Here is a 27,708-nt window from a genome sequence, read left to right as displayed (position 1 = left end):
ATTAGCATCTCAGCTCTTGCATCCCTTCCCTAGGCAGCCTGAGAAAGCAGGAGACAATGCAGATGCTGCTATCTGTGCAGCTGGGAACAAAACAGTGCATCTGCAAAGTCTGTGGAAAACAGAGGACGTTAATAATTACTGGGCTGTTTTGCAACAGGGTAGGAAAGTCTCACACATGCATCAGAGCAGGGGATTCTTTTGTTTGTTTGATCTCGCTTTGCTGGAAATCTGTTTGTTTCAGGTTTGTTTTAGCTTTTTGCACCAACCTTTTCTTATCCCTTTGCCATGGATTTGGATGGAAAGCAGTCTTACTCAGAGAAATAGCTTTTTTTCACTCAACAGAAAACAACAGTAGATGCATTACGTTGTACTAGAACAGATCATAAAAAATCAGCAAGGGGCACATGGAAGGGGAAGGAGGGAGGAAAAGAAAAATCAACACAGCTTGTAAAAACCAGCAGGAAAGTTCTGTAATAGACTTCTTTTTTTTCCAGCTTAATTGAGTTATGTTTCATAGCTACTGTAATTAAAGTAATGGAATATGGTGGATTTGAATTTACATTTCCTTTCTACTGAAGTTTATTTAATCCTTTACGTATGAACTCTTCAGAAGTGTCCTGAAAGTGCTCAAAATTTTCCTGTCAATGGAAGTACCACATGGAGCACACAGGGGCAGAAATAGTTCCAGTTCCCTCCTCTGTGTCCACCCACTTTGGTGTTTCTTCAGCATCTCTTTGGCTGGCTGCGGTGGCAACAGAAACCTAGAGCTGGTTAATATTCTTTACCTGGTGAAATGCATAAATGAGAAATGAGATGTGGGGGGAATCTGTTTCTTGATGGCTATTTTTGTGTTTGTGAGCTTTTTTATGTTTTCTGCACATCAAATGATGATTTTTGGTGGAGGAAATACAGGCAAACCTTCTCACTCTCATTATTCCTGTATTCACCATCAAAGATGTTTCCACTTGTCAGTCAAAAAGTAAAAAAGAAATAAAAAGAGAACAAAGAGGTTCCCTTTCTGTCTCCCAGCATCATTACTGGATCTTTTCTCACTTGTAGTATTTAAGTACTTGTCCTTCACTGTTTAGATACCTCCTTTATTTTATTAATATCTATCCGAATTCTCTTGCAGAGTAGAAGAAATGTAACTGCAATCTCTTACCCTGAATACTGTGACCTGTTTCCTCCTGGGACCTGATCCTGCAAGGACCATAGCTAAAACCTTTGAGAATTCAGTGAGTAGGGTTTGGAGCCATAGAGGATTCACCAAGGAGAGGCAGTGTAAGAAAAGCCATAGGAAGTGGAAATGACCCACAGAAGAAATCTCTGTATACATAACCTGTTTCAAAATAGGAATTCATTAGACTGCTTCCACTCTCTTTATGTTTTTAAGACTGGGCATATCCTTCTCCCACCTTCCATGCCATGTTGTGTATTTATTTGGCATTCATTTCATGCTTTGAGAAAATCAATTTGATCATCTGCATTATGATACGTTGATTCTCTTTTTGTGGTTATCTGCCTGTGGCTGAAACTGTACTGGACGTGCCCTGCCCCATCACCAGGTTAGCACAGCATCCATAGAAGATAGATAGCTCTTTTCCCCCCCCATAATAGTTTGTCTACCTAAAGAGGTAGGATCTCAGGTTTACACTGCAGGCATTTTATGCCCAAGATAGAAGAAACTGTGTTATATCCAACTGCAATGTTTGTTAAAATGGATCAGATCTCTCCCTGGACAGTGAGGGGAGATAAAACTCATTCCATTTTGTTTCTAAGATTCTATCAGTGATCTCATTTTCCTAAATAGCTGGGGCTGCTGGAAAGAAAAGGAACAAGTAGACCTTACATTATAAATCAGGGGAGATTTGCAGGAATTCTTCTCACCTGAAAAAATGCATAAGTAAGTTTGTAAAGTCCAAAGAGGAATGATGCAGTATTGCTTCCTGTGGTCTCTTCACTACATACACTTGCTTCAATTGGATGGGGAGCTTTTCTGGTTATTGGTTTGGGTTTTTTTTTGTCAGAAAAAGACCAAACACCCAGAGACGTTAAAACAGATGTAGGAAAGTGTCAGTTTTGATGGATAATTAATTATTAAACTGTTGCAAGCTGGGATCCTAAATTCTTGCTTTCTTGCATTTCCAAATCAATTTTGGCTTTACGTGTCAGCTTACTCCCATAGTGGATGTTTAGTTTTGACCATAAGAAGACAAAACCCAAACTTGGCATAAAATACTTCAGGGCCTCACATATATTTCAGGCAATTTTTGTTTTCTTCTGTTTATTTTTAAAATTTAGGTATTTTCAGCCTGATTCAGAACGGGAGAAATGATCTTCACACAAGAAATATTCACATGGTCCAGGACCAGCTGCTGCACCACACAGAGGCAGATGAAGGTGACACTGAGCACATATCACTAGGGATTAATGGAGATCTAGAAGTCTCCTCACCCAGTTTGCTCTCTGAGCTGCACTGGCTTCATCCTGATGTCCATGGCCTTAATGGCATGCCAGACACTCAGCCTGGGAAGTTCCAGTAGTTGCTCCAAGCCTGCTCGTCAGGATGTCTGATACCACAGGGGATGAAGGGGGCCAGGTACCAGGGTTCCTCAAGAGGTTTGAAGATGGTGAATACGTTTTTGCACTAAGGCATGGGGATGAGCTTCCCTCCATGGTTTGGTAGGGAAGGTCTTGTCTTGGGGTTCAGAGCAAATCTAGTGCTGGATTAAGTGAGCTTATCTCCTGTGCTCCCTGTCCCCACCTTGCAGAAGCAGAGTATAAATCCACGTTTTGACCTTCCTCTGGTAGATGCTGTGATATCCATAGTGACCTGTGGTAAGGCTACGTCTGCCCTGATCTAAGCTGATTTTGCCCTTTCCAGACCCATAGTACCCAGCAGAGAAGACATGCCTGTCTTACCTGGGGTGGTACAAGAGCAACTATGACCCTCTGTTCTCTGCCTGAACCACCCACTGACATGAGTCACAGTTTCATGGGTATCTTTACTTAAAGAAGATCTGAAATCCAGATCCGGTCTCACTGCGAATGACCACCCTTGTTCATCTTCATCAGCTCAGTCTAGAGTGGCACTAGGGAACAACATCAGAAGGAGCATTAATCAAATCAGCAGTTCTCTGCCTTGGCAAAGCAATTCCATGGCCTACAAATGCTCTGAGGCTAGCAGAAGGCAGAAAAAAAATAAAGATGTATATAGCTTTTTGAGGCAGGATAAGGAGAAAAATTAAAGCTTTGTTCTAGTGTCCCTGGTTTGGATGACAGGCTAAAAAATGAAAGCTGAGACTTTCAAAGGATCTTTTTGGAGACAGTAAATGTACTTTGGTGGTTTTAATTTAAACAGACTCCTTTGAAAGTGGTAGCCAAAAATCTACTTCCTATGAATACATTTGGTTTTGGCAAAGTGAAGAATTCTGCCATTCACGAGGCCTGATTTGACAAAGTCAAAAAAACTAAAAGAGAAAAAAAAAAAAGCCCCAAACCTTAAGTGTCTGGCAGAACAGAAATATTTAAGGATGTTGCTCCATTTTGGCAGCTGGTGCAGTCAATGAGCTGCCCCCTCCAGAAGTCTGCTCTTGCAACAGCTTCGTGATGGATAAAACGCCATTTCCCATCAACCTTGGCTATTCTTGCATCTCTATTTGCAGGAGTTGGATGCTTTTTCAAGAGGCATTAGCTGAGTTGAAACACTCTTTCCTCCCATGTTTAAAGAGGCAATTTGACCCCTCACTTCTGCCCTGGTATGAAGCAAGGTGGAACAAGAGGGGCGGTAGGTTACGGGTCTACACTTCATGGTGAAATCAAGTATGGAACAGCAGATCATCTGCAGTGAATTAGCACAGCTCTGCCCACTGTGTTAGTGGCAAACCCAGATGACATCCTTAGGATTCAAACCTAGCACCTGCCACAGAGTCATTCTGCATGTTGCGTCCTAAGCAATATTGAAGGTTAGATCTGGGTCTCATCCCTGCTTAAAGCTCAGGATAACAGCAGTGGGTTCAAAGGATTTATTTGGTTTGGCAAAAAAAAACAACCGTGAGTTGAGTTGGCAGAAACATTGCTTCTCAACAAGGAAAACCATCCTCAGTTGCATGATGGATCAGCCAATAAAATGAGGGTGAAAGTGTTCGCTGAAATAATTGTAAAGATGGTGGATTTTGGTTACCTGCAAGTCTGTCATTTTTGGCAAGTTCATCTCAGCCCCAGTGGCTTTAGACCCATGGGCTTTATATTCCAAAAGGAATATAAAGCCCTTGCTTATCACCTGCTTTGCCTCCAGCATTTCAGCATTTTTCACTTGTTACATTTTCACTTGCTAACCAGTTTCTGAACCTGCAAGGCTTGAGGGTAGAATTTGGTGATCAGGGCTTTTTTCTAGACACAGCTGGCATTAATCAAGTTTTTGTCAAAGAACCATATAATTCACGGTGTATGAACATACCAGGAGTTCATACAAAGCTTGTATTAGTCTCTGTTGTCAAAGTTAGACTGAAATGCTGTCCAAAAAGAAAACTCCATAGTTTGTAAATAGAGTTTACACTCCACTGAAGATCAACGAGCAAACAATCTAGGTCAAAAATGATCCCATGAATTTGGCTTTCATTTTTCTCCCCAGCCAGCAGCATTTGGCGAATATTTTGTCATCTGTCTTTGAACAAGTGCTATTAAAAAAATACTTGCCTTATAGGAAGTGCTTAAACAGGAAATTCACCTTCATATAATTTCCCAGGTGTTACAAAATTAGCCTTAGCAGAGAAAGAAGTGGAGCGGTGAAGTGCACAATGATTTCTGCTTGTCATAGACACCTTTAGGATGCTGACCCAAGAAGTGCAATTAGCTACGAGCTGAGGTTGGGAGGATGGCTGATTTGTAACTCTGATACTAGCGACTAAAACTGAGAAGGAAGGGGGGGAATAAAAGCAAAAGACGTCACAGTTCTGTAACACTGACAGTAACACACAGGTGATGGGTGCTGTCAACATTATAAACTATATACAAGACAAAGCAGGACTCTTTCTTTTCCCAAAGAACGCAACAACAACAAAAAACGGTGCATATAACACAGTTGGCACATTATCTCGGGGATGAGGAAAGGGGGCTTCTCCTGAATGTTACAGGCTCAACTCATGACAGTCCAGAGGACAGTTCATCTGTCTAAACATACATCCTCTCCCCCTTCCTCCTTAAATATTTAGTGAAGACCAAGCCAGGATCAATGTCTGATGCAATTATGGTGCTAATAAGACGTTAATAGACGCAAAGGTTTCCCTGAAAGGGAGCACCTTACTCCAGGAAGAGATGAGGGTGGATGGGGGCTCAAGGAGTGTCTAGTGCCAACCTCTGGTGCATCTTCTCATGGGCACTGGTAGCTCATCTGGCAGTCAGTTGGGTAGGGTGTCAAGCCCAAGAGATGCTGCATGCTGCTTTGCCCGGAGCCTTAGGTTCTCAATGCTTGTAGTTTTACTGTTCAGGCTTGGAAGGGAGCTGGAGGCCTGCAGGATGGGTGAGGACCAGACCTGCTGAGCGTGGGAGAGCGACTGGTAATAGGACTGACAGTGCAGGGAGCTCAGCGGGGCCATGTTGACGTTCATGCCCAAGTAGGGCATAGCAGATGGTGTCCCCATTTCGAAGGAGGAGTAATGGACCAAGTTGTTGGTGGCTGCCATGTGCTGGCGGAATTGCTCCTGCAGGCGGAAGAGGCTCAGGGGTGAGGATGAGTAGGAGTGAGTCTGAGCCAGGCTACTGCTGGATGAAGGCGTCACAGTCACGCTGATAGGGGACTCTGTAGCAGGAGACAGAGGGGATGGGGGTTATTTCTACAGGCTGTATGCAGGTGCTGATCCACTCCCCAGTAGGGCTTAGGTTGCACCATTGGCTTCTTTTTTGCATCAGGAGGGAAAATAAGAAGGGCTGTGTTAGCTCAGGAAACCTAAACTTCGGTCTGTTCTATGCCTAGCATCTTACAGCATGAAAACTGGGGCTGACCTCTTTGCTATGAGGCTTTCCTGCTGTGTCATTCCTGCTGCTGCTAGGCACTGTTCTCCCCAAGCTCTAACCTGAGCATAAGATCTTTGCTCTCTATATGCTGCTGCTAAAGTAGACATAACGCCCCTGTGTGGGTCCCATTTAGTGCTGAGGACAAGTCTGGGCAGCCTACCTACAAGCACTCACACCATAGGGAATAAGGGCCTATACCCAACCACCAGCATCCCCCTTGGAAATACCAGGTCCTGACATCAACCCCCATCAGGATGCTGCCCCTCACCTGCTTTTGGGCTCGCTCTCTTGCAGTTCAAAGCCTTGCTGTCCACACCAGGGCTCTTGTCCACTTTAACCTCATCCAAGGTGCTCTTGAACTCCTCTTCTCTGTCGGTCTGGTCCTCCGCCGCTGACTCGCTGGCTGACTGCTCCGACAGGGTTAGGTTGAGGTCCGTGCCTACCTCGCTCGGGAGGCTCTGGACCTTCTCGGTGTCCGGGGTGGTGGCCTGGGTCTCCAGCATGGGCAGCTCTGTCTTTCCCTCGCTGTGGCTCCCTTCACAGTCCTTCTGCTTCTGCAGCTGCTCTTTTTGCAGGCTACGCTGCTTCTTACGGAATTTGGCTCTCCGGTTCTTGAACCAAACCTTCAGTGCCACAAACAGCAGAGGGGAAAACTGGTGAGAATCCTGCTTAGTGCCAGATTAAGCATCAGTCACCCCAAGTAATGAGGTACTGCAAGCCTACTGTGACCAAATGGCATTCCACTTTGTTGGATCTTAAGAGCTCTACCTGTTTTCAATGCTTCAACACATAGCACAACAATATATTTTAACAAATGACCATCCTCTATGTTGATTCTTTAAGACACTCCACTGGTGGTGTTTTTCATTGGGATTTTTGTTGCCATTGTTCTATTTCTAAATTGATCAGGCATTTGCGTCCAATCAGAATGTCTCATATCTGAAACTGATGACATTACGTTGGCTTACAGGACAGTGCTCTGTTAGTTTAGAAAACAGTCTGGTTATAAATGTACCAAAACTATGGCAGAAACACTCAATTCATTACAGACATATGCTGCTATCTGGGAACTGAATTTAAGGAAGGAGGAAAGAATCCGTGTTTTTCTAACCTTAATCAGTATAGTGGATTGGAAGCAATACATTTGCAAATCTTGTTAGTGTTATTTGGTTAGTTAAATGAGGAAACAAGAATTTTGGAGATCAAAATGTCTTGACATTTGTATAAAAGAACTACTTTTTTTTACTACTTATCTACTTCACACTAAAGAACTTGCTATTTAGTCTTTTAAAGCCCAGCAGTGCAAGAACCTTCCCAGCAGCAGGTTATGAAGCACATTGCACTAGTTGAAATTAAACAAAAAAACATACAACACAAACCCAAACCTTGGCCTGAGATGTTACAAATATTGACACTGGTGGAAAAGAGCAGCTGGAATTACTTGGGTTTCTGCTCTTCTGAGAAAGCCAGAAAAGCCTCGCAAATAAATAAATAAGTAGACTTCTGTTGATGTTTCTAAAATTTCCCCCAAAGAAATGTGAAAGAACAAATGGAAACCAGTGTGCACTTCAGACAATCCTAAATCTAAAAAATGTGCGTGTGGATCAAGAATTTCTTTAGCAGATGTATAACTACAGATGATTTCACCCCCCTCTGCCTCCACCCTCCTCTTTCTTTGACAACTTCACTGCCCCAAAATATTTAGTTACACTGGAAGGATCTTGAAATGCCCCTGGGATCCCCACTATATTCTTTTAAACATCCCCACTCATAGACCCACAGAATATCAGCACCTGGACTCTGGCTTCAGGCAGGTTTGTGCACATGGCCAGCCGCTCTCTCATCACCACATCTGGGTAGTGAGTCTTCTGGAAGGTCTTCTCCAGCGCCTCCAGCTGTTGGGCGGTGAAGGCCGTGCGGCTTCGCCTTTGTTTGCGGTGCTGGGATCCATAACGTGCCTCCAAAATGATGTCTTGAAATGTACAGCCGTTGGAAGACAAGAAAAGTGGCCAGTTTAATTATTGGAATTTGCACGCTGACAGTTGAATAAAGCATTGGCGAACACCAGAACCTTTCGAACATTTTTTTTTCATGGCTCTAGATCTATTAAAACACACACACATTTCGTTGGTTAATTGAGGTGTTGGAGGTGATAAAACCTCTCACTAGAAAGCTTGTTCTGGAGAGGGAACCTCTTTCTATGGCAGCTATAGAAACTGTTGAGACTCCAATGCTAAGTTTGGTTGAAACAAGCCAATCTGCTCCAACAGCAGCAGAACAGGACATGCAGATGCCCAGACCTCACCGTGGCATAAATAAAGCCTCTTTCATTAACAAAGACAATTTAAAACAAGGTGGGGATATTCACCACTGTAATCAGAAAAGGGGCCCAATATTATATGACGTGTTCTCCTTAAAGCCAAGGGCTAAGCTTCTGCAGGCTTCATCATTGCCATGAGGTGCTGATCAGTGGGAAGAGTACATGCAGCTTGAACACAGCTGCCTCTGGCTCATTTTGTTGGCTGCAGCTGCCTTAAAAGACGTGCATCTTCCCAGAAACCAGGCTGAGTTGGCTCTTCTTTAGTGTCTCATATGTAGCTCACTGTAGTTATCAAGGCATGATATTGGAATGCTGTTCTGGGTTACTGAGAGCACTCTCCAGCATCTGGGGTGGAAACACTAGCCAGGACCAAGTCCAACCCCATTGACTGCAAGCCCAAGACTCATGTGCTGAGCTCTTCTCAGTAGAGGAGCCACTCACAAGTCTGACTTTGCAAAGTGTGCTTGCAAAATCACAGGCAGAGAAGAAATTCAGACTGGGGAAAATCTGAGGCCAACAGTAGAGGGCTTATTACTTTATCTGAGGTGTTATTATTGTACAACAGTTAGTGGGAGTAGAAAGACCCCAAATCAAAGAAAATAAGTTACTTTATTTAAAATGGAGAAGAGAAGAGAAGAGAAGAGGAGAGGAGAGGAGAGGAGAGGAGAGGAGAGGAGAGGAGAGGAGAGGAGAGGAGAGGAGAGGAGAAGAGAAGAGAAGAGAAGAGAAGAGAAGAGAAGAGAAGAGAAGAGAAGAGAAGAGAAGAGAAGAGGAGAAAAGAAAAGAAAAGAAAAGAAAAGAAAAGAAAAGAAAAGAAAAGAAAAGAAAAGAAAAGAAAAGAAAAGAAAAGAAAAGAAAAGAAAAGAAAAGAAAAGAAAAGAAAAGAAAAGAAAAGAAAAGAAAAGAAAAGAAAAGAAAAGAAAAGAAAAGAAAAGAAAAGAAAAGAAAAGAAAAAAAAAGACCTTTATTATGCAAGTTGGGACATGCTGTGCTACAGCGTTGGAATGAAATAGTCTGGCGAGAAGTTTGTTCTCAAAGAGGAAATGCAGAAAGAGCAGTATCTGGTGTCTTTTTTAATTCAGTTAAGAATGTGACTTCCAGTAGAAGGGAGGAATGAACACCCTACAAACCAACCTAACAGGGAGGAAAGTCGGCATTATCAGCCTGTGGAGCCAGATGAAGGCTCTTGCTGCTGTTTATTTGCGCTTTTGTCATGAGCACTGTGGTATGAATCTAAACAATAAAACAAAACCTGCTGTCAGGCCAGCCCTAGAACCAGACAGCCAGGTTCCAAATACATTGTCTAAGAGCGCAGCAAATCAGCTTTGCAGTGCTCAAACATTCATCTTCCAAACTTCCAGCTGTTTCATTCTAGGCCAGCATTTGCGGCGCCTTCCTGAGCAATTGCCAAAGCCACGTGGTTTTGGCAAGCTGAAAAAGACATGATCAGGCAAAAGGTCTTCAGCCAAATACGATATAGTGTTGGTTGCCTACAAGAGACTTGTGTTCAAGGTATCGGAGCAACTCAGGGAGTTAAAATGCTGCCTCTTTGAGGGTAAAGAGACCATCCTAGATGCATTCAGATGCAGCACACAGTGCAGCCAGGAGAGAAAGAAGGGATGAAGAGGAGAAGGGATGCTCCAGCACAAGAAATTGAAGCTACCCCGTAATATTCTACAAAGCTAACATTTGTGCTTTGAGTACAAGACACCAGGAGAAAGGACACTGGTTCAGTGCCCTACCTGAAGGCTGGAATATTCCCAAATTCCTAGAATAGAGGTTAAACCTACAAGTTCCCCAGAGGCGGCAGCTCATGCATTAAGTTTGGCCACTCCAACGAGAGCCAACCAGCAATTATTTTAATGTTTTAACTATGTTTTCAGGCTTTGTGCACGAAGGAGAATATAAATTGCAGGTGAGGCTTTGCAGTTGCAATCAGAAACCCCTATTTTCTGACTTAAGGTCATTTGCTTTTGTGCTGCTTTATTCTGACTGTCCCTGGAAGGCAAGTGAGATCTATAACCTGCACTGAAAGATATTCAGAAGTAACAGAATGTGAAGCAACTGCAAAGGAGTCAGCTTGTACGTATATAATGCCTACCCTGGCAATGATAAGCAGAGAAGGGGACTGTGGGATGTAATTTGGAAAGTCTTCCAGTTGGGTTATTAATTTTAAAGATAAGAAGTCAGGAAACCAATTGAATCTCCTGGTCAAGAACATGAGAATAGCTTTTTTATTCTTTTCTTATCTCCTTCTGCTTTCCCATAGATTGGGTCAAAGACATAAAGTCCGCCTTGCTCTGCTGTAAATGATGCAGATGAGGACAAAAATCTGTCAAGAGGAAAGGGGCATTTTGAGACCAAAGGTCTGCAAGGCATACTGCAGAGTTCAGGACCATCTACTCCCACCTGACCACCTACATGCTGAAAGCATGAGGGAAGGAGGGGATGGATGACCAGGACAAGGAAACTGCCTAGCTGTTGTCACTCCACAGCCCAGCAGCAGAGCCAGGATTAGAGTCCAGATATCCCTGATCCCACTTTGGTTCTTTCTTGATGAGGACAATGACTCCCAGCTCTGTTCTACAGCCCCCCAGAGATCCCACAGGCCACAGTGAGCGATCTAAGGAGCTGTGTTAAGGAGGTCACTACTAGCAGCTGGGTAAGGGAACATTGTTGGCATGAAGATTTGAGAGTTCATTGATCCAAAGAGTCTGAGACCTTCACCACCATGCCTTTGTGGGCCACACACCTAGAACGACAATCCCAAAACTTCTGCATCCTTATTCTGGCTTAAGCCCTGTCTCTTAAATTTAGCCCACTAAAGTTGTCTGGATATATGATTATTTTCCACCTACTCTGGGTTGGAAGGAGTCACTCCACATTTTTGTTTTCCTTTAGTATCAGACAACTTTAGAATGGTATCGTAAACAGATGTGTAACTTTCGGAGAGTCAGGGAAGATCATTCCATTCTGGGAAGGCCTCTAAAGTCACACCTATGGTAACTTTTTGCTTTAGCTTCAGTAAACTGATTGTCAGGTCTTCTCTAACACACTGCATCCAAGCCATGACCAAAATGGTGGTGGTGCAGCTGTTGACCATTTGCATTGTAGTAGCCTCTGATGATCTCAGCCAGATCTGGGTGCTTTGTGTTAGGCTGAAATCTAGAGCAGATATGTTTGCCCTACCATATCAAATAGTCTCAAGTCTCCATCAATTATTTTTGAACAATTCCACCTACCAAATGATAAAATACTATCTGGACTTTGCACTTCTTTATTATGGCAATATTGATGCAGTTCCTGCCTAATTGTCCCCCCATCAACAACACTGTATAAATAACACCCTCTTTGAGCCTAAAAAAACTTCTTATGGAAGGCAAAATACAAAAGCAACAGAGAGGGAGCCAAGAGGACCTGCAAGAAAGCATCACCCAAGCCAGGGTCTAGGATCCCCAGGAAGAAATAGGTCAAGCAAGGTGAGACCCAAAGAAGATCCAAATGAAGATGATTTTCCAAGGTGTTTGGTAAGACAACAAGTAGAAAATAGTTGCAAGAAGGGACAATAAGGAAGAACAAGCTGTGGCCTGGGATGGCAGGAGATGGCTGTTAGGTGATGCAGGTCCCAGGCCCCTCGATGGGGAAATCTAATTCACAGCATGCTTATATTCATTGTGCTCTTATTTTCCAACAAGAGCATGAAATTTTCTGCTATGCTTTTGTTCACCTGTTAAAACATATTCCAGTGTGGTTTTAATTCTCCCTTTTCAATCCCACATAGTGGGGCTGCATCCCTTCTCACCCCCGGGCTCCCCAGCCATCAGAGGACAGTCTGCAGTTAGGTGCAGCAATCCACTGGCAGCCAAAACAGGAGGGCACGTTTCACATGCAGGTCTTGGCCACATGGCCGGTATTGTGGTGCACACCATCCAGTGGTCTACATCACACTCCATATCCAAAGGAGAGTTTCACTCAGCACAAGCAACAAGGGTTCTTTTCCCCAGGGAACGGCAAAAGCCATTAAGTTGTTCTTACCAGCCAGTCTCTCTGCCAGGGTGAGGGCATGCACGGAGGGCCTGTAGTCAGGGGCGTGCTGGGCTTGCTGAGCTGCCTGCTGGTGGAGGTTGTACATGGCGCTCAGCGAGTTCATGGCGTGGAGGGAGTAACCGTTCACTCCATAGTGCTGCATGGTGACATAAACCTGGAAAACAGCAGTTAGAGGAGAGAGGTGCTTAAGAATGTGCAATTCCAGTGTCCTGGTGTCTCAGCAAAGCTTTGGAAACGCTGAGCTCAAACTTAGACTGCTGCATGCAAGGCTCAGTTCCAACCTCACAACTCCAACAGGTTCTGGGACAGGAATCAAAATACCTCCTGTAGACCTGAAGCAACAGCAGCACCAGCTTGGTTTCCAAGCTAGAGACAAGCATCTGACTATATCCCACTCATGATATGTTGAACAAAAGATGGGAAAGGATTTTTTTTAATATACCATAATAATATTTATCTTATATTGTGATTTTCAATGAACTGAAATAGCTCCATCCCAGGACTAGCTGGGATTTTGCCCTTATCATTGCCTACAATGGGCTGTTCCGTAATCCCATCGCTGTAATGTCAAATAACCTTTCTTATCGGAACTCATATGCAATTTGTTTCCATTCATTTTTCTCAAAGTTCTTCATAATGAAACACAAATGGTACAGGGAAAAAAAAAAACAACAACACATGTGGTGTAAAAGAAAATAAATCTGTAGCATAATAGGACCACAAATGTTATGGCTAAAGAGGGAATTAAGGTTTGCAATAAATACTGATGTTTCATAGCTCAATAGCAAGGAAATTATTTCCAAAAACAAATGGCTTTTTTTTTCTAGTGTGGGCTCTGCGTGAAGCTTCAAGCTGTTTTTCCTCACAGACCATCTGTAAAACTGAGCTCATATTGATCTCAAAAGCTGAGTGATGCTTCATAAATCCCTGTTATAAATGAGTGAAGGCCTCCAGGATGCCGTTTGTGCAGCTTGTAAGACATTGGAAAGGAAGTTGTGAAACACTTGCTACAAAATATAATTCTTAAAACACCATTTACATCAGCAACTCATCATCTGGGAAGTCAGTGCAATGAATGAATGAACATGAAAGAAAGAGGTCCAGCTGGACTAAGCTAAGGAAAGCAGACGGGTTATCTAGGCAATCTTAGAAACCCCCGATCGCTGGAGGGAGGTGGTTCAACTCCTGTGATTTTAGGAGAAACCTGATGCATTGAACAGCAGAAATTTGGATAAACAATTATCTGCTGCTTTTCCTACACAAATGAGGAAAGACTTTCATTTTGTCCTGTGGAGGATTTACACCATGGAGGACAGACTCTCATTGAAGAGGAAGGAATGGAAGCAAATTGGTCCCCCTACCTCTCCTGCTCTGAATTGCTGCTCTCCCAAACCACCTTGATGTAGGAAGCACAAACATGGAGTGACCAAGCTGTACCTCCTGGGAAAAGCAGTTAATTTTGTCCTATATGGTCTGGCAATGATCTAGGGCACCTTATGGCTTCACCCTCTCAAGTGTCTCTCCAATGTGGTACCCAGGAATGCAGAAAGAAGGCATGCAGCTAGAGTTTGGTTATTCTGCCAGCTCAGGGATGGTCTTCATTGCTCTGGGATGGGTTTGTGGTTTAGACTGAGGGATTCTATGATTCTGTCATGAGTGACAGTGTTGCCTTTGGGATTGTCTTCTCAAAGAGGCTGCAGCAATTATAAACCAATAATTTGGGAATCTAGCACTCAGCCTCATTCCTATTTCCTGAAGTCTCTTGTGCTCTGCCACCACATCATTTCAGTGCCAAGAGCACTGGTGGAAGGCAACAGATCCAGGTGCGTTTACATCACAGAGACCTGATACACACCCTGATGCCATCTTCATCTGTTTTGTGTCTCCCTATTCACCCACCCTGGATTCACTCCCCAATCCCTTAGTTTTAGATTCAAAGAGAGATCAGTGGCTATCCAGTACCTACATACAATCATAGAATAGCTCAAGTTGGAAGGGATCCACATCCCACCTTGCTCTGCACAACGACAGCCACATCCTTATGGCCCATGGAGAATATTACTGGTCACATCATTTATTACCACATCCTATGTAGGACTATAAGAAAAAAACCTACCTCCTACCTGTCCTACAGACTGACAATTTTTTGCGTGAATAGCTGATATATTGAAAAATGCATTTAAGGAGATGTATTGTAGCTAGCTCTGAAAAGCAGGGGAAAATAAGATCTGCTTTGTTTTATGGTATCCAGGCAATTACTTTTGAATTCAAAATGCTTCATTTCAAATTTTGCCCTAGTTTTTATCAAAGCAAAGACAACCCCAAACCAAAATAATAACCTTCGTCTATATCCTATTAAGGATTTATTCACTCTAAGAGGAGAGAAAGCGCATACTGTTCTAAGCTGAACCACTGTGAAAACAGATATTTTTGGCTCACATGCTGGCCTAAACACAAGAATGCCATAGCTCTGCTCTAATCGAGCTTAGGGAAGACCTGAACAATGCCAAAATTGTCTTTTGGATCTCTGCTCAAGGTGAGGAGGGACTTCACACGCCAGCAGGTTGTTGGCATTTCATTTTCCCCCACAGTGGGTTCACAGTGAACTTACAGCAGGGATGTTGCTTTGCTGCTGGTGGCACATGATATGGGACCAGAGCCTGACCCAGTGACACGTGCCATTGATGTGGCCACATCTTTCCATGATACCTGGGGAAGACCTGCAGGTCTGTGACCTGGACACTACCACGGATGCTTCTGGTGGTGTCTGTGGAGCAGCCTTACCCCACCCTGGCATGTTCATTTTCAAAGAGGATCATCCCACCCAGCCTATGGCAGTGTGGCATTCAGCACACACCGGGCTGGCTCAGACCATCATCAGCCAGACCATCATCAGCTCAGACCATCATCAGCCAGACCCCATCCTCATCAGCAAGACCACTGCAGCCAGCTGGAGAGCTGGTTGCTGCTTTGCTTTTGCAGTCCAGGAGCAGACTGGCTTTTCTGCCTAACACAGGCAGTGAAAGAGAGGTTTGCAACTTCACGTTGCCTCCTCTCTTCCCACCCCTTAACTAGTGAACCAGCTGGCTGGTTCCACCAGCTTTGGCCAGCAGGGTGGGGAGCTCAAAGCTTAAGTTCCTGCATGCTTTGTGGAAATCATTTGAGGACAGAGAACCTACTAACTGCCCTGGGCTGCTGCCAGACCTCTGTCCATAACAGACGCTGGAGAATCCACACCAGGGCTCAGCCTTGCCAGGAGATACATGGGAGGCCAAGTGTCTTTGACTCCCAACTCACAGAAACGCCTGTTTCTTTTCTAATCCCCCTTGCATGATGTTGGTTGTGTACCAAGCTGGCACACTAAGGGACAAACGAAGAGGGCGAGGAGAGGAATTTTCCCATACTACATAGTCTTCTGAGGACGCTGCCAATGATGTTGTGTCTGGAGCTCAGTGTTTCCACTGAAACACTTGCTCCGGGAAGATTGCAGTTTATTTGATTGTTAGAAGACGCTTTTGTGTGTACATGTGTGTCTGAACAAACTCTTCTGGGTGGCCTAGAAGAGAGTGCATCACATAAAGAATAAAGAAAATAAAAAGCAGGGGACTTAATGGTGGACTCAGGACAGGAGTCGATACCCATCACAGCTTTGGTGATGACTCCCTGGCATGCTGTGGTGCAGACAACAGGCAGAACTTCCTACTCACTTGTGCAGCAAATATATCATCCCAGATTCAGTATCAAAAATGAGGGAATTTACTGAGTGAGACTGTTCAGCCTAGTAAGCAAAGTTAACTGAGACCGCAAACAGCTTCTGTTTAACCATCAGCTCCGAGCACACTTCAACCCCAATAAATTAAATATTTAAAAGACATCATGCAGCAATTTTTTTTTAATGGAGAAAGCCATTCATCAAGCCACTGCCGTGTTTCACAAGCTGTCGAATAGTGCTTACACTGGTTAAAATAATCTTTATATTTCATTAAGCAACCAAATAAGCTGATCCCTTCCCACTGGCTGTATAGATGGTTTTAATTTTCAGACTCTGCAAATGCATCTTTTATGTCTCTGGGTGGCTGGAGGGCCTCAGGAACAGCCACAGCTGGGAGGAGGATGAGAGCAAAGTTTGAGCTTCTGCTTTATGGAAGGGTACAAGCTAAGAGCAGCTGGGAGAGTAATGTAAGGTCCATCCCAAAAGAAAGGGAATGCATCACCCCGATTTTCTGCATCACAAATCATTGAAGAGTTGGGAGCAGTGTAGAAAGGAGTTTGGAGCTGAGAAAAGGTGCAGGAAAAAACTATGGGGTGAGGCTATTCTGGATTTGCCCCTGCTGAGAGCCAAGGGCTGATCCTGCAGTATTTGCTCAGCACAGGGGGATGGATGTCTCCCTGCAGCGCCTGGGGCTGGTGGTTTCCTTCTCCATGGCCCCTCTGGACCTCATCAGTGACTCTCCTATCCCTGGCATCAAAAGACTTGCTCTTCCTCTGCTACCCCTGTTTCGCAGCACCACGCTGTGAGGTCTCTGCACCATGCCGTGTGCCAGACCCTGCCGGGGTTCCCACTCCTTCTGCCTTTGCAATCCTGGCATTACTACCTCAGTCCCAAAAACTCTCCTATGGCTTTTACCTCACACTTAAGTCTTCACCATGGAAGTTGCATGGATGCTGAACCCATTTTTCTTTCTAAGCCTATAGGGAAGAGATAGGTCCTTCTAAGATCTGTCCCCACAGAGAGGACTAGGGGCCCTCCTTAGCTTTAACTGCTGCTGGCTGTGAGAAACCCAGGTTTCTCCATCATCTGCATTGCCTAGAAGCCAGGCAATATAGGTCCCTGCCCATCCCAGACTAATCCAGAGAGCAGATCACTCTTTATTCAGCAATTGCTGCTTAATCTAACACAAAACAATTCACCCATTTACCAGCCAGGATTGAGAAACCCGTTGTCCTGGAGCAAAGCAGCATTACTCCAGTTGCAATGTGGCTCCCATCCACCGCTTCCCAACACTGGCCTTGAAAACCTCAGGTTTCCATAAAGTCATATAGCACAAGAGTATTGCAATTTATTGTATACCACTTAATGGTGTAGTATATAAGCAGAGTTTGGCCATGGGCTTTAATATTATCAGCGCTGGCTTCTCAACTTTTGCAAAAGGCTTGAAATTTCCCTGTTAACTGGTAATTCATTTTGTATCCAGGTACATAATGTTGTCCTGAGACAAGAAGAGGGGAGAACCATGCATTTCCTCACTAGGTAAAAACTCCTGTTCCTACACTGCAGCTTGTGTATGCGTGGAACTGAACCAGATCTGGGAATAATAAAATGTCTTTAAAAAATGAGATATTGAAGTTTTCTTGTAACAAAACATCTCTATTTTCCCTTCTGTCAAGGAAAAACAAGACGACAAAACCCAGAGTGCAACTACAGTAACTGCACCCAAAAATTTGAGATCAGGGGCATTTTCTGCTCACTCCTCTCCTCATTTCACTCCCTTACTCCACCTCTCAAGACATGATCACTCTGTACCTGGCTTCACCTGCCAGTCACACACAAGACCTTTAACGAAGGACTGTCAAAACTCATTAAAGGAGAATCATCTATCACTGCATCCTGCAAACTCAACTGTCACTTGTGATGGGCAAAGAGTTTGTCCCCATGCTAAGGTGCCCTAAATAAGGACCTCAACGGCAGCTCCCTGTGGCGATACTGCTTTGGGGAAAAGGAACTTCAAACCAAGACTGTGGTTTTGATCAAGTGCATTATGCAATAGTAACACACCCTCTTCCCCCCCAAATCTAAACTGAGTTGAGGTGGAGGAATTTTCTTCAATAGCATATTCTGACCAGTTTTTCCAGGTAGAAGTAAAATAATGCCCAGGGCAAGACGCATGCCCTTCTCAAGCAAACACTGTTGGGGAGATGAGTTTGAGGCTGGATGTAGGACTCGAAGCTTTGCAGGGGCTTTGGCATCTTCTCTTTTCCCTTTAATTGGTCCTTCAAAAAACTGAGTGATCCCCAAAAAAGTGCTGAGACTGAATTCGTTGACCTATACAAGATACTCAGTTGCCATCATGAAGAATGGGGTAATAAAACCAATGAGTTAAAAAGGCTTGATTTCCTAGAGAAGTCGAGAAGAGGATGCCAGAGTCTGCTTTTGAATGGTGGGCACTGTGGGGTGTTATGTTATCATCTCACTAAATCTGTCCAGAAACTGGGAGGGTTGATGATGGAGTGGGGTTTATAAGGACTTCTTCATGTGGGAAATAAGTTGTACTAAAAAAAGCTATATATGGACTTTGGCAGCTCCCTGGTAGAGTGAATTTCAACATCATAGTTCATTAGTGATAAAGAGAGACTCGCTAGAGATGCATTTGAAGTTTGGAAGAGCTCAGCACTGCCTTGAGTGTGTGCCCTAATGCAAGACACAGCTTGAGCACAGGAAAAGCATCAGTTAAAAAAGATAAATCATGACAGAAAAGTCGGTTTCTCTTGTCTGGTGTTTGGGGTCCTGCAGGTGATAGAAATAAAGAGAAGCAGCCCTGTCACGTAAAAAGAAAAGTTGTGGTTCTCCAGGCCAGGAGCTGCTCAGGCGGTACAAATCACTACTCGTGTTTATGCAAAGCACAGGAACCCGTTGTTCGTTACTAATGGGGAATAACAGCAAATGGTTTGTGCTAACAACATCCCCCTTATTACCACTGGCAATAATCATCATCAAAAATAAGATCACAACAAAATATCTCTCCCCCCGCTCCTGGAGCTGTTCTGCTTTATGATTTTATGCTTTGAGTCCTTATTCAGAAACACTTTAAATCAGCAAGATAAATAATGCATCTCTGTCTCTGCTTATCTAACAGCCTAAGAAAATAGGCTCACTCTACATACAGACATCGGTTTTATATGTATTTGTTACTAAATGAATTACATACCTGGGGGTCCTGAATAAATGATCCTTGCAGACGTTTTCTTCATTTTTTTTTTATATATATATGTATCCCTAAATCTTTTAGATATATAAAGGTCTAAAATCACATAAAATAATAACCAGCCTGTTACAAATCAGTTTTGTTCCTCACGTGAGATTGCTGAACGTGTAAGGAAAAAAATCTCACTTTTGTAGTGGATGAAATATAAATAATTTGAAATACTGCAATACACCATAGCTTCTCATTCAAATGTCAAAGTCCGAGAGCAACGTGCACCATAAAACCAGGCTTCCATAGGACTTTTCTTATAACTGAAATAAAGGAATTTGAAAACAGCTCTCAAAACAACAAGATTCCCCATTTCTGGTCTTCCTGCAATATTTGTACACCTCTGTAAATCCTGGATTTAAAAGCAGTCAATTTCTTAGTGCAGAGTGAGATCTTACTTAGATCCGGTCTAGTTAAACAAGTCTCAACCCACCGAGAGCAAAACCTGACTGATTACACCAATTCCTGCAGCTCACGTTCAACTACTACTGCTGACTTTGGTATAAATGAAAAAGATCTTTTTTCCTAAAACCAGGAGGTTTGACAGCAGATGAAATTTGGAAATACTTCCACTTAGGGACAGCAGCACAGTTTTTGGATAGCCCTTGCCAAATAATTGCCTTGGTCAGGGCTGCAATGCTGAAGAGCACAGCAATTATACTTGCAATCTCATCTGTTTGTACCAGAAACATAACAGGTTGTAAGAGGGTTCATGAGTTTTATGAAACAAACCTCAGAGCATCCTGCTGAGGCAAGGGAGTTTTACTGTAGTGCCCTACAAAGTCACACACCAGGTTGAAAGCAGCTCAGGTAACGGGGCCTGGCTGACAGAGGTAACTCTCATCAGCTGCTGCGATTTTTGTTTAAGGCTTTTGTGAAACCAGCATTCTCCCTCTCCACCCTTCAAAGCCCCAGATAACAGAACCCAGTGATTGATTAGACAGTTCCCTGCAAAAGACTTTACAGGGCCTCTGTTTGCAGAGACTTTCTTCAAAGGGCAGGCTTGCAAGGTTCAAAATAAGATAAAATAAAGTAAGAGACACTCTCAAAGCCTACTTTTGAGCCAGGCATAAGTTTTAAGGCTTGGAGCCCAGCGATTTGCAGTGTAGAGCCAGGACTGAGATCACTAACCATCACTGTGGTGCTAAATCTCTTGCTTGCCGTACACATGACAATCAGTGTTTATAGATCAAATCAGTATAAACACACCTCCCTTCTCCCCTTCAGAGCAGTGCTCAGTGAAAGCTCTTGGCATTTATATTGAAGCAGAAACATTTTCCTGGGTAAATAAGAAAAGCTCCTAATACGAACATCACCTTAACTCTAGTCTCAAGATCTCATCCTGCTTCCAGCTTGGTGAAGAACAACTAAAGTTATGCATTTTAGATTTCTTATGGTTAACAGTGCAATGGAAGCCAAACCCTGCAGCCCAGATCAACCCTGAGGAGCTTGGAGTACCTACAGTCCAGCTCCAATAGCATTGCTGCTGCACACTGCACGTCGGTGGATGTGGACCACAGCAGCATCCCACTGCAGTCAGGCTCTCACATACCCGTGCTGCCCATCTGTTCCCACGTCTTGAGACCTTACAGCATCTCTGCCTCTGCACTGGCCCTGACATGGGGTAACCTTAAAGCACCATGCAAACAAGCTACTGAATTCGCAACCAGCTTTAACTGTTTAACTTGTGAGTTTATATGCAAGGAAAATAGAAAAACAACCAACAAGTACTTTCCCTCCTCACTCTTTCCAAAACAAGCGTGTTTCTGGCTTCTTGTATTTGCACGCAGTTTGTTTGGCTCAGCCTTTCCTCTCACTTCTAGGAAAATGGTTTTGCTTGAGAAGCATCATTTTGTTTGTCTTAACGGTGGTGAAGAGAATTTTCCAAACCAGACAATGAGAGAGGTTCAGACTTCCCAAACTCTGCCCTTCTTCAGGGCCGCTGACAGCATGGGAGGGTGGCTCAATGCCTGCTCTCTGCCCCTGGTACAGTTTTGCTTGCGGTGTATTTGATTGCAGATCACTTGCATGAGCAAATTGACTGACTTAAAGACAGGTCCTTGGAGCTGCTGGTGGTGTTCAGGAATCTCCACTCTCCCTGGAAGATGGACCAATGTCCTGGAGGATGTTACTGGTCTCGTTAACAAGGCAAGATCTAGAGTTCTGTGGCAAAATATGGTTTTAAGCCTTTTTAAGACATTTAGTGACCAGGATCCTCTGTCTGTCCTGAGTACCACAACCACAATACTGATCTTACAATCTCACTCTGAGCCCTATCACGAGAGCTCAGTCACTGAAAGACATTCCCAGTTCCTCTCCTGCTGCTCTAAGGTGCTGCCAGCCTGGTAGCTGGACTGGCAGAAAAGAACATGCACTTGCTCCCAGCACTTTCCAGTGTGATGCCTCAACCGAGATGCTGGGTTTCAAGGGCAGCAACAGGGATGAGGTACGAAGGGAGGGAAATTTCTCCACCCACCATCACCATTCACCAAGCAAATGTTAGTTGGAGCCCTAAGTTCTGGGTGTTCAGATGAGAGCAGCTAGATAAGCACACAAGGAGGAGAGCACAACGTGTATTTGTGAAATAAAGTGATCTGCACTGCATCATTGGAGTTTAACCCAGTTGGCACAATATGACTTTCTTATGTATTCTTCCACCTGGTTAGCTGAAGAGTGCAATTTTGCTTGAAGCTGATCGTTGAGAGAGCAAGCAAATTTCAAAAGGGTCAGAAGCTGAGAGCCTGAACCCAAGATGTTTCTGCAAGTACAGCTGGATCACAGGTTTTCGCACATAGATGGTGCCTGTAGCATTCAAAATTACAGTCACAAAACACATGATGGCAACTGCGTCTGCTCAGACTAAAATCAGCTACAAGGCAAAATGACAGAAAAGTCCCACCTTAGTCAAAAAGAAGTAATAAATATTGAAAAGCAGCTCCAGCAAGCCATGCAATTGTGGGGCAAGAATTAAACCAGAAGTTTGAAGTTTTCCTTCTTTACAAGTAATAACACTAATTTTCTTCCTAATGTTAAAAAAGCTATCTGAATTCAGTGGCATTTAGTAGCAAGGGCCAGAGAAGGGACAAGACTTGTGCCACTTTAAAACAAGGCCATGAACTGGAGTTAGCAGGAAAGATGCCAGCAGCTGGGGAGCACAGCAGGTACATGTAAAACTTCCTTTCCCGTAAGCACTTGGATCCATACACTGAAGTGCAGTTGCCAAGGTAAGCAATATATTTTGGCCACCAGCAGGTGATCTGTGCTTTAAAGAGCTGTGTGCACTGTAAAGCAGGCAGAGCAGCTAAATATCCACTGGGGTTTGCGTAAAGATGTGCAGTCCTTCAGCACAAGCACATTTCTCCATCTTGGCCTAACACACAGTAAGAGGATGCAGAGCTGCTGCCTGCTCATTGCCCCGGTGCTCAGTATGGTTGGTGTCAAATGGTTGGAGACACTGCTTTTCTGCAGCTCCCTTTGTGAGAGCATTTTCTGCCCTGGGAACTATCAGCTCACCTCCTCACTGAGTTCCCAAGCATCTCTCACACACACACTTTAAGTTCTAGCATCTTGGACAATTTTAGAGCAGCATTTCTCAAGTCAATGTTTGCTCTGGACATACAGAGGCTGCACTTGATCCTAAAAGAGTTGTGCCAGCAGCTACCAAGAAGAAATCACACTTGTTTTGTGGTCCTCTCACAACTCCTGGCTGCAAACATCCATTTCCCACCCTGTGGAGAACTGCTGGTCCACGGTGGTTCCAGCCCCCTCTCCGAGACTGTCCCTGTCCCAGGAGCTATATCTGTACTTGACCTGCTTTAGAAAACATAAGGACTCTGATCCAAAGCCTGATGAAGTCAAAAGAGACAAACAAAACAAACCAAAACCGTTTCAATAGCTTTTAGTCTGGAACAGAATGGCAGGAAAAGCCCCAGGATTTGGCTAACCTTGGTGCACCAGGAATTCATTCCTAGATATTTTGCTGCATTTCAGAATTCTCCACTGTTTTTACAACAATCACATTTTGATGGACGTTCCCCTAAAGCAGGGTAGTTAATCAGCAGTTGTATGGAACTGGAAAATTTGGGCTCTATTGAATGTGCGTTCTTCAGTGGGTTTCCTACCTGTGTGTTTTTGCCAAATGAAGCCAGGTAGCTGTAAGCATTTCTGTTCGAACATGAGTGGTGGCAATCAACACTGAATGTATTAAAAGGCAACTGACATTCACCAATGCCTCAGTAGAAGCATTTCCAACCTGACGAGCTGAATTTCGTGATGATCCTGAAAAAACACTGAAAGAATAACTGGTGTCTTAGAAAACACGGGATACTTCTAGCTAAAGGGTGCGCCCATCGCTTCACCTCAAAACTAGTAGGTAACCACATCAGAGCTTGGTCCTGCGCCTTCTCTGCAGCGCCTTTGTTTTGGCAGGGATGGTTCCGATAATGACAGAGGGAAGAGAAACTTTACTCACCCCAGCTTCTTTTCATCTGATCCCTCCCTTTCTCAGCAAAACGTTCTTTTAAAGTGTAAAGACACAGGGAACGAAACCCACTGCAGTCACTCCCTTTACGACTATATCGTGCAAAACTTGCCTGGCCAGCCTGCCCTTCCCTCTGACCTGTGAGAAGTTCCTCCGGCTCTGTTTCTTTGATGCAGGGAACGACCCTAGCACTAAGGAGAAGCCACATCTGCGCCAACTCTGTGAAACAGAGCTGTGTCTTCTGAGACAGTGGCAAGATCACTGCAGGAGCCTGCTGGTACGTATGAGCAAAGGGAGAACATCCCATTTAAACATCAAGATCTCTTTAAATTAGCAGGGAAAGCTGGAAAGGCAATCTAAACTGGCTCCCTGTGTACTGACAGTGAGATTTTGAATGTATTTTTGTATCGAGTACATTGGTGTAATTTAACACAACCTCTCATCGGTCACGGGGTAACTCCGAGTTGAAGTCACTCTTACCCTTTCAGGAATTTTCTTCCCGTACGGTTCTTAGAGCGGAAAAACTGACCTTAGAAGCACAATCTGAAAGCCAAAGGGTTGTAGGTCCAAGTCTCGACAGCTGGGGCTAAGGAGGAACTGGGATTGACTTGCATCGGCTTGCGGGTGGAAAAGTGAGCGTGGAACAGAAAAGCTAAACAGTCAATGTGCCAGTTCTGAGATGATGTGCCATCTGAGATGTGGTCAAGAGAAACGCAGAGCGGTGAGAAACTGCAGGCTCACTCTGTGCTCCCCACTGCAGGGTGAATGTGGACCAGGGAGGGTACAAAACCCGTCTTCCTCAGGGTGAGACCCATCCTGCTCTCCCTAGGACAGCGGGGCAGCCTCGTCTGCGGTGGGGCACCCCTTGGGGCTCAGCCTTTGCCCCCCATCGAGGACACTAGCACCCACTGTGGACGCGAGACATCCCGGCTGCTATGGGTCATGGCTTACAAAAGCAGAGAAGGGAGGAAAAACAGGGTTTGTTTGAGAAGCTGGGGAAGGGGCTCTCTGGAGGTGACTCCGCAGCCCACCTCGCTGAACCCCGGCCAGGTTGGCGATGCGGAACGGTCCCCTCCGTGCAAGGCAGGAGCGGATTCCACTCCTCATTTGCTTTGTGCAGAGGTGAGAGGAGAGGGAGAGTTAAAAAGACCCAAACCCTCCAGCCCTGCCTTTGGGGAAGCGGGAGGCTACTTCAGACAAAACTGTTATCCATTAACATCCAATTATCACTTGGTCCAAGCCATTAATTATAAATCAGCCTCCTAATTGGGATAATTAGCTCTCTGCTACTTAATGTAGTATGACTGATGCGTTTGGAAAGAAGGTAATCAGTTCATTTGCTTAGCGTTAGGCGAACAAATCCAACTCTCACGGTTTAATTTCAGCCTTAAGCCTACCCCCTCCTCCCGACCCCATCAACATTAAAAGCTCTTTGCAGCCCCATTAATTGTTTGGGAATCACGGCGGGGTCGGGCACAGGCATCTCCGCAGGGTTTTCGGGAGGGCAGCCCCCGGGCTGGGGATGCGACCGGGCCCGCCGCTTCCCGGGCCCCCGGGGAGAATTGCTGGGATTTATGAAGGGGCTTAATTATAGGGGACGGGTTTGAACCCGAGCGCGACCCACAGGTGCTACCGCTGAGGAGGAATTGAGGGGCTCTGCGCTCCCCATCCCCGCCTCGCTTATAGAAACGGATTGGGGAGAGCGGAAAAACTTTCCTTTCTCCTTTTTAATTCTTCTCCCCCCCCCTCTCCTTTCTCCCCCCTTCCCCTGGATGTCTCATTAATATCGGCTGCTCGGCAGCCGCCGATAGCTGCGGGACATTATTAGATATTTATTACTGTCATTTACATGGAAAACTTGAGCTAACCAAGTGAAACTGGAGGGGGCATCCGGAGGGGACGGGATGGGGCGGAGAAGGGCGAGTTCCTTTTTTCCCCGCCGCTGGAACCGGAGCCGGGACGCAGCCAGAGCCCGGCCCGCTGGAGCGGAGGGTGCGGGGGAAACCCCGCAAAGACTCCTCTGCTCCCACCAGGGACGGAGGGTTTGGGCCGAGCCTTCTCTGGGTCCCAGGCTTCGGTGTCGCTTCACTCTGCCGGCGTTTCCTTTCGAAAGTGATCGGGAAGCGCTCGGTGCGCGCATCCCACCAGGAAACGGGGGATGGTGCCCCCTCCGTCCTTCCTCCTGCTGCACCCGAAGAGGCGACCCTCGGGAAACCAAGGACCCGGCTCGGGATGCACTGACCCCCGCTCCTCCCCGAGGTCCTCACCAGGAAGTCAACGAAAAGAGCAACCGGAGAAAGCCGCCGGCAGCGGGGACAGCAGGGCTCCGTGCGGAGAGTTTCTTGCCCCTTCTTGCCACGAAAAGGGGCAACCACGGCCGGTCCCTCAACCAAACCCCACCTACTCCGAAGGCAAAACTTCAAGGGCCCTGCTTTGGGCTGGAGGAGCCCGTGTCCCGTGCTCCCCCCACTGCGGGACCCCCATCCCGAGGAGGTCACTTTCGCCCTCTCCTTGCCCCCTGCAAAGGGGACGGGTCCCCGGTGGCCCGGACTTTTTTTCCGCTCAAGTGCTGGATACAGAGGAGCCCCCCCCTTTCCTATCTGTTATCCCATGGCCCGAGGGGCGACTCTGGCGAAGATGTATGAGATCTCTTGCGGTAAAAATATGCATGCTGATCCCCATTTGGTTAGCCCTGTAATGGAGGTGTAAATAGGTTTCGACTGCGAAGCCCTTAATTTATCAAGCGAGCCTGACAGCGCAGGTCCGGGATTTATATACCTCTTGAAGAGCGAGAGCAGGGAGGGGGGCTGCACAGACCGGCTCCGTGCAGGCGGGTCCCCGGCCGTTTTACCGTCTAACCACTCAAAGGGCTGATGTAGGAGTGGGTAATTTTGCCCTAGACAGGTTTCTCAGCGCTGCAGGAATTTCGCCCTCTCTTACTATCCCTTCCGCGCTCAACTTCGAGCCGCGCCAGAAAGAATAAACAACCCCCGAGCCACCCCTAAGAGGGTCCATCGCCCCCCCACCCCGTCGCTTTGACCCTCCGGCAAGCGCTCACCGGGTTGCGCGGCTTATTAAAACATCATTATGGAAACCGTGGGGAGAAAGTTGCACTTTCCCTCTCTTCGGCGCACGGCAGACGGAGGGATGCGCGTCTCCCACCTTGAGTCGAGCAGCGTCGCACCCCTCTTTTCCCCTGCCTAAATCCACACCGGAGCGTGTGGTTCGGGAGTGAGCGAGGCCCTGGGCTGGTAGCTGGGGCTTTGCCCTTTTTGATTTGTGAAAGTGTAAAGTACTCCACATAAAGCAAAAATAAAGAGAACAGGAGGGGATGGGACTTCCGCTGGCGCCCGGGTTTCCCCCCTCCGCGGTGCGCGCATCCCCGCCGCCGGCTCCCCCCCTTGGCAAACAAGCCCCAAACTCCCCTTATTTCCCCCCCGCATCCCCAACCCGCCGGACCCGAGCTGCCCGGAGCTGTAGGGGGGGGGTTCTTACCTGGGGCGGTGGCGAAGCCTCTCCGCCCGCCGTGGGAGCGCGGCGCTGCGCCCCGTCCCGCCCTACTCCATCCGCCCGCGCTGCCTGCGCGCTGCCTCCGCGCCCGGCGGAGCTGCCATCTACCGGGAGGCAGCATTGAAGAAGGATTTTTAAAAGGAGCTTCATAGCGACCCGGGAGCTACCCAGCAAGATTTTCAATGGTCCTCCACCCTGTCAATCAAAACCGGGGCTGCTGATACACCCCCACCACCACCCCCAGCACTTCTTACCAGTCATTTACTCCAAGATGAGGTGTAAACGCATGATTAAATCCCTGGGAGCGGATGGGATGCCGGTGGAAGGAGGAGGGCTAGACCTCGGCTGGAGGGGATGATGGGGTC

At 45.8% G+C, this 27,708-nt stretch overlaps 1 protein-coding gene across 1 annotated transcript; it reads right to left on the bottom strand.

Annotated features, from left to right (window-relative positions):
* Positions 1-3,580: 3,580 nt before the first annotated feature.
* DMBX1 (diencephalon/mesencephalon homeobox 1) lies at positions 3,581-27,708 on the bottom strand. Its single transcript, XM_061451052.1, has 6 exons — positions 27,598-27,708; positions 27,329-27,447; positions 12,371-12,536; positions 7,809-7,987; positions 6,284-6,638; positions 3,581-5,800 (listed from the first exon to the last, which is right to left on the bottom strand). Exons 1-6 carry the CDS (start codon positions 27,602-27,604, stop codon positions 5,400-5,402), a joined length of 1,227 nt encoding a protein of 408 aa, XP_061307036.1. The 5' UTR covers positions 27,605-27,708; the 3' UTR covers positions 3,581-5,399.

Source organism: Pezoporus flaviventris, unplaced genomic scaffold (assembly GCF_033815535.1).
Source record: "Pezoporus flaviventris isolate CSIRO_AGI_PZ_B2104156 unplaced genomic scaffold, CSIRO_AGI_Pfla_v1 ptg000013l, whole genome shotgun sequence".
NCBI classification, from domain to species: domain Eukaryota; kingdom Metazoa; phylum Chordata; class Aves; order Psittaciformes; family Psittacidae; genus Pezoporus; species Pezoporus flaviventris.
The sequence above is the reverse complement of the archived record's forward strand: the minus strand, read 5'-3'. Positions and strand labels throughout refer to the sequence as shown.